This window comes from Parus major, chromosome 1, assembly GCF_001522545.3.
Source record: "Parus major isolate Abel chromosome 1, Parus_major1.1, whole genome shotgun sequence".
Lineage (NCBI taxonomy): Eukaryota > Metazoa > Chordata > Aves > Passeriformes > Paridae > Parus > Parus major.
In genome coordinates this window covers 108,278,749-108,291,634 of record NC_031768.1, presented here as the reverse complement: position 1 = coordinate 108,291,634, position 12,886 = coordinate 108,278,749, and the positions used below count along the sequence as shown (strand labels likewise).

The 12,886-nt window shown below is 43.5% G+C and overlaps 1 protein-coding gene across 1 annotated transcript in view; it reads left to right on the top strand.

Annotated features, from left to right (window-relative positions):
* Window positions 1-11,853, top strand: part of VGLL3 (vestigial like family member 3) — a 19,073-nt gene extending 7,220 nt beyond the window's left edge. The window contains exon 3 of the mRNA XM_033518569.1: window positions 6,158-11,853. Within this exon, the coding sequence (XP_033374460.1) occupies window positions 6,158-6,201 (44 nt within the window). The 3' untranslated portion in view covers window positions 6,202-11,853. The remainder of the gene's footprint in view (window positions 1-6,157) is intronic.
* The last annotated feature ends 1,033 nt before the right edge of the window (window positions 11,854-12,886 follow it).

The window sequence follows — 12,886 nt, the reverse complement described above, 5'->3', positions numbered from 1 at the left end:
TTTTTTTGTTGTTTTATTATTGTGTTTGTTTGTTTGGGGTTTTTGTTTGTTTGTTTTCTGTGACTTGTTTGAGCAGAGATGTGAACTCCCTGCAGTGTCCAAATGGGGGAATCCCTCCTGTAATTTCTGTCAGGGCAGCTCTCCCTGCCTTCTGCTGAGAGACCTTTATCTGCCTTGGTCCCACCAAGACAGATGAGTTGTGACATGATCTGTGTTGTTTCTTTTTGTTTAAGTCTTGTGGAAAAATATTAATTTTGCTCCCATGGGGAAGTTTTCAGCTTGTTCAGCTCGTTCCTATGTGCATCCACCAATATATAGCTCCAATAAACTAATAACTTGGAGTACATGAGGACTGCATCTTGAGGTGGAGCAGCTCAGCATTTCCTTCCTGTGTAGCATCCAGATATCACATGGAGAATAGAGGTGCTGATTGAGCTGTGCTTGCCATCAAACTAAACATCTTTCTGTAGGGTTTAGGCAGAGGTGTGTGGATTAAATCCACTTCACTGCAGGGTCTGAACTGCAGACCATGAACTCCATCTGTGTCTGTGAGCTTTGAGTGGCAGTCTCTTGTGTCAGTATCAGAAGCAGTCTGACAGCCCTCAGGATCTGAAGTTTCTTGACAGTTCCCAGTGCATCCATCCTGGAGCTCATAGGCCCCACTGAGGGCTCCTTTTTCAGTCTGATATTTATCTCACCAGCAGCAATCCTTGCAGATTAGTACTTCGTAAAGACAGTGTGTTACCTGATTAAGGAAACACTGGGTTTGTATCTTTGTTCCCTTTTCCTTAAAGTATCTATTTTTCTCCCTCTTTGGTAGCTCTCTGACTGGTTCAATGCGTGGAAGCACTTCTTTGCCTTCATAAGTGAGCAGGGGAATAAAGAGTGGGTGGGGGAAGAAAGGCTGCTTCTTAAAGATGAAATACTATGAACCTATTAGAAAGCTCTGTCTGTTCCCTTTAAAACAACTGGGAACCAGTAATCTCCTCTAAATACTACGCCACTTGCTGTCTTGATGTCAATAAAACTAAGAGAAATTCTTAACACTGGGCAATTTATATATATATAAATAACACTTCCAGCTAAACCAGCAATACAAGAATAATTATATTTTACACTTCTGGGTACAAAATGATAAACTGACTGGGATCTTGAGATTTTCCTGTGTGACAAGCTCCATTAGGGGAGTGAGCTGCCTTGTCTGAGGCAGGAGCAGACTGTGACTGCCCCTGGTGTAAGGGACAAGCCCTCCTGGACCCAGCCCCAGCAGTCCACCTGCAGGGCCTTGTATTTGGGTAACCTTTTGGGGATGGAACAGAGAACTGTGTGAGGAATTGTTAGTCAGGAGAAACCACTGCCTGGCTCAGGCCAGCCTAGACTGTGAATTGTTTTTCTCTTAAGAGCAAGTACTTCAAAAAAGGACTGGGTGATAGCACTGCCCTAGAGAGCAAACACAGCTTTGGCTTGGTGCTGCCTGCTCCTTATGAAAATCCCTGTGGAGGGGTACAGTTGGGTGCTAATTTTGTCAGGATCCTTGCATGTTTTTTGGTTGCTCAGCGTGGGAGGCAGTGGAAAAGATCTGAACTGTTAACTTCTGACCCATGCTTGATTGAGTGGGTTTTAGTCTAAGAGTTCCTGTGGGGAAAAAGAAAGAGGGGAAATGTGTGACTGGTTTGAAGAAACAGAGAGTCTCAGCAGACCAGTGTCTCACTACTTTGAGACTATTCAAAAGGGTCACATACTGAAACACAGCAGCAGAGCCCTGTTAGGCAGCCCCAGTTTTGGAAGCAAGGGTGCAGGCAATAAAGCACAGCAGGAACTGGAAACCTGTGACATTACAGTTATTTTTTCTCTTCCCCTGCACATTCATCTCACATGTGCTTTCCAAGGTGGGAAGGGCAGGGAAGGCTGAGCTCCCTGTTAGCCTTGCCTGCAGCTTGTGCAGTTGAGATAAATGCTTTGGTTACAGGCACTCCAGGCCTGGAGAGAAGAGGGAGCTGAGTTGCCTCAGGGTTTTGTGTGCACATCCCAGGAAAGGTGTGGGGAGAGGAGGGGGCTGCTCAAGTACCACGTGGAGTCACATCCAGCCCTTGCTTCATGTGCAGTCCCAGGGAAAGCAGGTTATACTGGACAAATCTCCACATCACACAGCATTTCATTACATTTAAATCTAGTGTCAAACAGCTATCTCAGCAGAGAGGCTACAAACTCAAGGGCCTGGAAAACTGAGCTGGCTTTTAGTGACATAAAGTGCTTTCTCCAGAGTAGGGTAAGGCCATAGTGGCAAGAATGTCAGTTCTGGAAGTGTTTGCTCATATATCCCTGGAGAAAATAACCTGTGGAGCTGTCAATATATCAGATTCCATGAAATTCAGGTGGTTTTTATGTTAAAAAAGTTCATTTGGTCTATACCTGGACGCTGCCTTTTGGAATCCTTGACTTACAAACTGATTCCCCCTTTTCTTACCATGGGTCACATTTCTTGTGCTACTGTCACATGGAATTACAGGAACATTAGCAGAATTCCTCACGCTGAATTATGTGGAATGGCGGTGTTGGGATCAGGGCAGGCTGGCTGTAATCTTACCCTCTTCCAGCTACATTGTTGAATCCCTGCCATGCCAAGCCAAATAATCCATCTCAGGAATGGATGATGCTGAATCACTTCACAGGTTGGGAGGAAGTTCCCACTGCATGCACAGTGCAGTTTGGGAATTTGTTTCTCGGAGTGTGGGACCTCAGCACCGTGCCCTTTGCAGAGCTGACAAACTATTGATCTCTCTTGCACATCTGTTTGGATTTACATGGTCCTGTTCTAGGGGATGAAGAAGGATTTAGCTACCTGATTGCCATTAAATGTGGCTTAATCCTCACGTTGTAGACTGCAAATTAACCCTTTTAGATGCTTCTGTATCGGTACAAGTGGGATTAGATAAAATGCTGGTCTGCATCAAGAGCTGTTTAAAGCTGCTAGGTTTTGTCTGCTAGTGTGTAGTGTCCTTCCAAAAGCTACAGTGCTTAATAGAGGAGTACATTTCATGTCAGCCATTGATACAAACACATTGGAATAAGCACAGATTGTTTGGATTTAGGCCTCAGTTCCTTGCCCTGCTGGTGCCAAGCAAAGCAAGGTCAGGCTGTCCCCAGTTACACCAGGCCTGCAGCTCAGGTGTAACCCATTGTCAGCACTGCTTACACCGAGGATGCACAAGCCACATCCAGCACTTTAAAATCGTGGGTTGGGAAGGCAAATTTCTGTCTTGCAGTGTTGCTGGTGGTTATAGCCATCAGTGCTTTCCTTGGGAGCAGGGAGGGAGGTGCCCTGCACACCAGGCCCTTCAGGTGAGCAGTGGGATCCAGCTGTGCTGGCAGCCCCTGGGGAGGAGAGCAGAGCAGCTTGCCTTGCTGCTGCAGAGCCTAGGAAGATATCCTGTCCTGCTGACAGACAGATGTGCTGGAGGAGGCTTCCTGGAGCCCCAGCACACTGAAAGCAAAGCAGGACTTTGGTATGAGTGACAGCTGTAAATCTGTTAAAAGTGAGGTGCACATTCTTCATCCTGAGGTGAATAGCTTCAAATTTAGGGTTAACCAACCAAGAATTAACCAACATCCTTCAGTTCTGGTTTACTGTGGAAAATCCCCTTTTGGAAATGCCTGTGTGTCAGTGTGATACATTGAGTTTGGAGCTTGAGGGGCCAATCTGATCCTTTCTGTATGTTTGTTCACACACACCCCACAAATTTGCCACAAAAACCCCCCCACAGAACCTGCATAACGTTTGTGTGGCACTGAGCTCTAATGCTGGTGTCCCAGGGAAGGGGAATTTTGCTGGAGTGGCAGTGCTGGGTCATCCAGTGCAAGTGAGGATTTCCTTGCTAAAAGGAAAGCACTGCAGCACTTGCACTGCATGTGGAAGCTCTGGAGGAATAGCCAGCCTTGGATTCTGTATTAGGACTGCAGATGGCCTTGACTTGAAGGATATAGGAATATAATGAGGAAAAGGCATGGAAAATGTTCCATGTTCAGTTCTGTAAATAGGACAACTTTGGTTTTTTAGATTGTTTTCTCTTGCTGACTAGAGTCCGTAGTTGTACCTTAAACCTCCTTGTTACAATTACTTGTGTCTTGCAAAAGACACCTGCCTAGGAAGGTGCCTGTTCAGCTAGTTATTCCCTGCTGTCAGGTGGAAGAGCTCTTAAACATGTGTGTGTGTGTGTCATATTTTTTAAGCTGCCAGGAGCAATATAACCTGTTTCTCTTCTTGCAGGTTTCCATTGCTTCTGGTGTCCTTTAGTGCTCTGTTGGTGAACTTAAATGACTCCTTTATGCTCTGAAAGGCTTCTGCTGTCTGACTCTCTTTTTTTTTTTTTTTTGGGGTCATCCTTGTTTAAAAAAATTGCAAGCAGCAGAGGAAAAATAGCCCCAAATTGTCATCACTGACTTTGAGAGAGCTTTGAAGGGATCTCACAGCAGTTCATTGTGACTGTCTGTGTATGATGCTGTCAGGGAAACAAATAGCTCTTAAGCAACAAGGAGACATCTTCATTGAATAAAGAGCCTCTGAATGTGTTTTTATAGGCAAGCTGTAGCTGAGGGATATCCCAGTTTTTCCAGCCTGAAGAAACAGGTAGAAGTGCATGTGAAATGGAGCAGAAAGCACTAAACAAGGTTTGCTACACCACACCCCTGGGCTCTGTTTTCCCTGTCTCTTCACTGCTGGACACATAAGTGTTTGCACCATGCTTGGGAATTCTCACATGGACAGAGCCATATGCTCTCATCTTTTATGTGAGTGCTAATTGCTTTGCAGCTCAGCTCTGAAATGCTGATCATCATTAAATATTTAACTGTTCATAACCTTAAAGCAAGGAGATAGTTGTCAGATCTGAATCCTCTATGCCTGTTAGGCTTTTTGAAAACTTATGGGTCTTCCTTCATATTCACTGTGTGATTGGATTTGGAAATGAGATCCATGCCTAGCACATGGATCTGTCAATTTTCACAGGTTGAACATCAAATGAACACGAAGCTCTGGTGGTTACACCATCATTGAGGTCTGGAATTGCACCTATTTACATCAGTGGTGAAATTAACCCTGAATTCTTAACAAGTCAGGTGCCTTGGTAGATTGTATAGCAGAAATGATGATTTATAGTGGGAAATGTACCTTCATTTCATGAAATGTGATTTACTTGCCTCAAAACTTCAAAGGACACGTTTTTAAATCATTGAGACTTCAGTGCCTTACTAGCTCTGAAAATACATGCCTGCATCTCTGTCCTTTACTTTCCCTATAAATGAGCAAGAAATATCTTCTTTGGGAAATTTAATCTGCCCCTGCCCTTCTATTGTCTGGATTTGAAGTTTATGCCCCGTTAGGTGTGAATCTAGAGATTGGATCCCTCTGAAGCAGAGAAATCCCAGATTAAAATGCAGGTTCCAAGTCTGTAATGTTAAAGCCACAACATCGCACCACATTTATTAGATAGTCCTCACTTTTTTACAAAGGAAAATATTAGAGGAACTCATAACAAATGCAAGCTGAAAACCATTAATTTTTCCCATGTGGAAGCACTAGTCGTTCTTGGCTGAAAATCTTGCTCTCTGTAGGTGAAATTGTTTGGGGTTTTTTGCCTGCTCCAGGAACGTTTTCCCTCTCTCCTCTGCGAGGTGAAATGCCACAGAAACTGTGAAATCCTGAGGTGTCCCAGGCGTTTTCTGGAGGAGATGGTGTCTGTGGCTGGACTCTGCCTGGAAATACTGCTTGCTGCATACTGGGTGATTGATGCAGAGTTTATGGAGGGTTTTTTTCACTCCATGTCATGCTCCACATTAGCTCAAACCAAGGAAGCACATACAGGAACTTTATCACCATTTCTGAAACACTTGAACCAGAATCAAACTTCAATATGGTTTAATTTTATCCTTCCTAAATCAAAAAGTTTGGAGCAATAACCCTATTGCTAACAAGTCCTTTAAACTGTTGTGGGGTGGGTTTTTTTTTTCTTCTTTTTTTTTTAATATTTATTTATTCAGTCAAAACTTGTTTATCTTTACTTCAGTTGCTTGTGGAGGGGGAAGAAAAAAACATCGAATTTATGAACTCAACAAATGTTTATTAATACTAATTATTTTCCTCTTCTCTTCTGAAATGTAGGTCTACAGCATCAGGACAAGAGCAAGGAAACTGCTTGGTTCTGAGGTGCAGAGAAATTCAGAACAGCTAGAGCTGGAGTTGGCAGAGCAGGGCGGGTGACACAGCAGTGGTTGACTCCTTCTGCATGGAGCAAAGGACACACATGAAGATGAAGAGCCAACTATTCTGGTTTTGCTATCGAGCCTTTTATTTGTAAGGCCATTTATGGGTCCCACAGTGTTGGAAACAAAACCAGAAACCTAACTTTTCTTTCTTTCCTCATCTGAGCCTGCTGCAGCTGGGCAACCTAACTCCTTTCTGCTCCTTTAACAGTGTTTCGTTTTGTTCAGCTTGATATTTTTATGAACAGTCTCAATAGTCAGGAAAAAAAGACTCTCCCTTGACTACAGTGCGCCTTCTTTCAGGAATACAGTATTTTGTAGCTCTTTGTGCATCTATTTTTGTAGAAATACAGAAAGTTTGGGTAAGGATCGATGGGCTATTTTAGGATGACATATTTTTTTAAAAAAAATTGTAAAATTGTTAAGTTCTGTTTAAAGAACTTGCTCTCAGAGAAGCACTGGCAAAAATGTATAAAATGCTATTTTTAGATGTCTGTGATGTATTTGTGCATTTTGGGTTTTTTTGTTTGTTACCTCAAATGTCTATCTTTCCTTTCTTTTTAAAGAGCTAAACTCCTTTGTTTCCACATTACTAGATTCTGATGTTTTTTGTCCTTTTGTTCTAGCTTAAGCAAGTATAATTCGCACCTGAAGTTTCAGCCAAATATTTTTTCCTGGTGTTAGGTTGTAGTAAAAGTGGTCTTGTTTTTCTTGCTTCTGAAGGTGGCTTTGTGCTTGTGCTGATTGTCAGAAGCTCACAAACACCTTTAGCATAGAGCAAAGCTTGAGGTTACAGCAGCTGCATTCCCAACCCATCCCTTCTTTCAAAATGGACCAAACACTCTTAAATCAGACACGAATATGGGCCTGATCTATGATCCACTGAAGCTGCTGAACACAGTTCCCTGTGGGTTATGTTGCAGGCCCTCGTAAATATCAGTACGATCCTACAGGCAGGACTTTCAGCTAAGCCATTTCAGGGTGGTAACTTACAACATCAAAATTCAGGGAAAATAAAAACAAACATCCAGGTTTATGTAAAAAGGTGTGTCTTGTGGAAACAAAAGGTTTTCCCCCAGCCTGCTGTGTGTGCTGAGCAGCTCAAGGAAAGCACTACAGGCGTCTCCAGGATGTGTTTGCCTGGCTGGGGCTGTGCCGCGGGAGCGCAGCTGCGTTCCCTGAGCAGCCGCAGGTGCTGAGCCTGCCCGCCAGGGCCTGGCTGGGGAAAGGCAGCCTGGCCACGTGGAACCACAGCCCTCTTCTTGGGAAACCCCCCTGGCCTGGGCCTTGGCTCTGACTTGTGTAATAAAGGCTTTGGTTGGAGCCAAGGTGAGCGTGGACAAATCCTGGGTAAGGGCTGTGGGGTCGCCGTGGGCTGGAGCTGGGTCAGTCTCTGTGCCTGGCCCTTGGGGACTCCAGCCAGTGTCAGCATGAGCTTAGATGGGACTGAGGGGAGCCCAGGATCAGGGCTGCTGGGTCCTGGCTATTGCTTGGAGATGTTGCCTTTCTGCTCTATGCAGCCAGGGTCCCTCTGTAATATTTTCCAAGGCTCTCACAAAGCATTCTGTCACCACTGCTCTCAGACATCCCTGTTTGAAAGACACACCGGCTGAGTGGAAAAACCAAGATATAAACACATGGCTGAGATAAGAAAGAGTTCAATTTTAAGGCACTGAGCATTGTAAATGTAGTTTGGTCAGGTGGAGACCACATGGATCTGTGTGTGAAAGGGGCGGGGGGGGTGTTGGGAAGTGCATGCCACTCTGAGGTTCCCTGCACTGCTGCTTCCCTCCAGGCTTTTTGAACTTGATCCTGTGAGGTGTTGAGCATTCTTCCTTGTCAAGGGAGAGGGCTTGGCATGCTGGCACTGGAGGCATTAGGATTATATCACAGTTTGGCAAGACCCTTAAGTCTCTGCCTTGCTGATTTGGAGTTTGAGACAGCGTATGAATGCTGAATGGACTATGCTTAAATATTGCTTTAAAGTAATAAGGTTGTAGTCTCTGTGTTGGGATGATGAATTAAATGTGGTGGGGTTTTTTCCCTCATCTTTGTAGTCCATCAGTATTTCTTTCTCTCAATAAATTACGCTCTCATGACAGTTCTCTATATTATTGCTGCTCTGGTGGAGCTAGCTCCTCAATTTGTCAATAAATTTATAATGCAGTAGAAAAACTGTATGGGAGGGAATGGAGTGCCAGCTGCCACAGTTCACTTTCTTACCAGGATAGTATAGTTCAAGAAATATCTCAAGAAAAAGAATTCTGACTTAGGAATGTTGACAGTATTAGAAATACTGCGAGGAAAAAAAAAAAATCTAAGTGTTTGTTTTATATTTTTTTTTTGTTTGTTTGTGGGGGTTTTTTTGTTTGTTTTTTTCCCTGGACATGGCAAAGGTAGAAATGAAAGAGACAGTGTGTCCTCTTTGAACTTCAGGGATGGAGAGTTTGGGTGGCAGGGGTAGCAAAAGAATTTTGGGCAGCATTTCTTTTTGAGGTGTGTTTGACTTCCTGAAATAGTTTAAAGCCTAGCAAGAGCAGTCTGCTCAGTGCCTTCCCCTTCACAAGCTCATACTATGAGGGAACCTCCTCTGGTTCCCTATAGATGTCAAAGGAAAAGCAGGACAGGAACGAAACAGGCCCACAGTTTGCACTGGAATTTCTGGATTGTGTCACTGAGTTGTTGGTTAGTGGGGATGAAGAAGTGGGGAAGCTGTTGGCTCTTCCACCTCCAGGACTACTGTTCTGCACCCAGTTTCTGCTGCTGAACCTGGGACTGAGCTGGCAGAACCTCTGCAAACTCTGGGTGACAAGTGCCAATAAAAACCTGCTGTTCTCTGTAGCCATTGATGCTCAAGTCCCTCAACTTTGAAAGCGAAATAAATTCTTCTTCCCCCCTCAGTCACTAATTATCCCTTGTATAACGAGTGAGAAAGGAAAAGCCTAAGTGCATAGCAGTAGCCCTACTTCTGTGTTCTACAACTTGAGGGATGGAAAAGGGGAAAAAAACAACCCCACCCTTCCCTGTGACAAACTTTTAAGTTAAATTCAGCAGATTTCCTTCTCTCCCCCTTTCCCATACACGCACACTTACACACACGCACAGAAGTGCTTATGAGAAGCAGATGCTGCCACGGTTTTGCTCTAGGAAGAGGAGGGGAGCCTGCAGTGGTGGGGAATCGATGGCAGCGAGAAGGAGCAGAAAGGTTGAGACTGCTCGTGTTTCTGCAGATAGGGAAAAAAAAAAGGCCCTTGAAATCAGGTCACAGATAAGTTGTGTGTCTTACTGCATTATTGAAGGAGTTGTTTCATTCTTTTTATGTGTGGTGTGTTCTGATGCTGTCCCAAGAAAATGGATGATTCATTTCGAGAGGGCTTATAAAACATGTTGTACTCTGTCACTGTATCTGGGAGAACATAGGGAAATGATTGTTTTATTTCAAGAAACTCAAAATACTGACCTCCTTAAAGTTGTCCAGGATTTTATTTTATTCTTGTTACTGTTGAGAAATCTTCAATCAATTTTTATGTCTTCATTTGAAGACTGGAAGAGTTCAAGTTGTCTACCAGTTTTTGAGAGGCAGATGCCAGTTTTTTCCAATGGCCCATTTCCATCCCAACAAGAAGATGGAATAGTACAGCCGCTGACTGCCCTGGAGATTGGATTTCTGGAATTTCTGGAGTGATGAATAATTGGCAGTAGTGAAATGGACTCTGTTCTGATTCCTTCCCTCACCAGACACACAAGTTCAGGTGGTCCTCAGTGAATGGCATTTTGTCTCAATCACCCACACTTCCATCAAAAGACTTCTGAGAACAGATCTCTCATCACAGTGTTCAGAGAGGGAGGGGAATGTCACATTTCCCCAACCTGCCCTTAGGATTTCCTTGCCTCACCCAGCCTTTCTGCTTCCAGGCTGTTACACATGTCTTGCTGTCCCACTCCCACAATTCTTCAATGTGTATGGATATATTTCTCTACAAATGTATTTATACACATTCACATGTAGCTCTGCCTGGTTCCCTCTGTTCCACTCTCGTGCCTCAAATGCATGTCCTTTGGAAATGAAGTGAATGACTTCATCAAATCTCATCTGAGATGGAAAATGTAGGCATTTTATTGCATTCTCTGTTAACTCAGGAGTGGTTTTTTTTTTTCCCTACTTGTTAAAAAAAAATGAACACAACAAAATCACATTAAAAAACCCCTTTCAAATCACCTGATTTGTATCTGTAAAGATGATCATGAAATCAGTGGTTATGTAGAGAGGTGCAATATATTGCCTTTCAGCAGACAAGCCTATAATATGGTTAATTAATTTCAGGTACAAGCTTTTGCTCCATATCAATGGGCCAGAAACACATATATTTCCTTATAAACAACTTAGAAATAGATATATTTTTCAAGTGGAATTCTTGGTTTTTGTATGTCAGCCTTTGAGCTTCTAAAGGGTATTTGGATGATAAGTATTGTTTGTGTGTGGGTTTTTGAAAAAAAGATGATGCATGTTGTTTGGAACTAAAATCTCATGTAAAGCGGGAAAGTATTTAAAAATAAATACTGCTTTTACATATTAGCCCTATGGGCACAATCTGAGAGTTGTGGTGCAGGAAGATGCCCCTTTAAAAAGTAAGGTTCAAAATGCAGGAGAGGCAGGAGCGGCCCTGGAAAGGTTGAGCTGGTGGGACTGAGAGCAGAGATGATCCTCTCCAGAACTGTATGTACATGGTTGGGCAGCCACCGCTCAATACACTGAATTTAGGCTGTGTTAGCAGGTTTATATTTATGGGGTGGACTGGTTGCTGAGGGGAGCTGTAGATGTCCTTGGAAAGCCGTGTTTTAGCTGCCCTTGGTCTGCTCAGTGCCCCTGACCCTCTCCCAGTTCTTGCTCTGCAGTCTCCATGCCACCACAGTGGGACCCCGGGAAGCTGGGCTGGAGTTCCCTGGGAAAATGCACCACTTTTATGTTTTCAGCTCCCAATAAAGAAAGTTTAGGGATGGGGAGGGGGTCATTAAAAACACTCCAATTATTTCATGCACCTGCTCAAAGGCTCGAGCCTCCAACATAAATCAGCTTTGTGGCCTTGGAAACCTTCAGTGGCATTGGGATGGTTGGGACCAGCCTTGAATTGCAGTCCAGTGGGGGCTGGTCCAGCCTTGATCCTGGCGAGCTGAGGCTCAGGTATTTGGTACCTATAGAAAACCAGTGTTTATAGGAGTTTGAGGTTTACAGTAATGGAGTGAAATATCTGCAGAACTGTGCTGCACTTTCCCTGCTCGCTCTTTGTAGCTGTTGCTTAAAACCATCAGTCAAATCAGGGTCTCTCTCTTCCCCCCCCACCTGTTTTCCCACCTTCCTTCCCTCAAAACTCCATTGAAATGTTTGCCCCTCTGATCAAAACTGATGGGGGTTGGGGGTGGGGGCTTTGTATAAAGAAAAGTGTCACTGTTTATTACTGAATAAATAATTTAATGTGAATTTTATTGTTATATTTTTTATGTAGCATTTTCAGTTTGGTCTGTATTTTTCAACAATTAGCTAATTCCTTCTTTTTATTCTTATGCAACTGAAGAACTCATAAATCTCTTTGTAAATTTCTGCATCCTGAGTTTCTATTCTTTGCATGAGATGAATTTTTAGAGCCAAGGATTTATCTTCTGTTGAAAATGTTGTAAAACAAGTGTTCTAAACTGGCTCTGTACTAAAATTAAACAGATTGAAAGCCTTGCGTTGAAGGGGTTTCAAGCAGAGATCTCGTGAAGGCACAGGCTTGCCTTCTCAGACACTGTCAAGTGCTTATGCTACAATGTCCTCTTTTATTCTTAACATCTTTTTTTTTTAAATTACATTAGCACTATTTTACTATCAGACCTAGTGGAATCACAACCTGAGACTTCTTAGTAAGTCCCCTTTTTAATTTTATAGTTTCCTGGCAGTTTTGACAGTCATCAGGCAGAGATTTTCCATGCAATTTATTTACCTCAAATTGATTTTTTTTGGCAAAGTTCAGTAAGTCCCGCTAAGGAGGTAACTGCCTTTGCTAAAATTATTTTACAACTGTTTAATTAAGAAATGTTTGCATGTCTGTGTTCTGGCTGGAGGGCTGAGGGTTTGGTGTTTTGGTCACAGATACATCATTTACTGCTCCAGCAGTGGGGGGAAAAAAAAAACCTCCAAGCTTTGGCCAAGCACTCAGCTTTTGAAAAATTGCCACTTGCACGCAATCAGCAGGGAGCTGTTAAGAATTTAGTTGCAAAATCCTCTGAAGATCCTGACCATATGGGATGTAGTCTGTTTCAGAGCATCGGGAGATGAGCAGGATTTTTCCCATACGTCCTGCTCCAGGCCCTGCTTCCCAGACCAGACAGCGAGCAGGGCACTGTGTGCAGAGTCACCGTGTTCTCCTGTCTCAGGCTGTGAGGAAGAGATGGGGAGAGCTGGCAGACAAAAACTCCAGGAGAGGAAGAGAGAGGGCTCAAAAATCTTTCTGTGGGAGAGAATGGGATTGAGAGTGCCTGGGACACGAGCAGTATCAAAGAGTGGAGATGAAGATGACATGTGGACTGCTGGAAAATAAGCAAATAATGCTTCATGATGAATAGTCTAGAGTGGGATGTGGCAGCTATC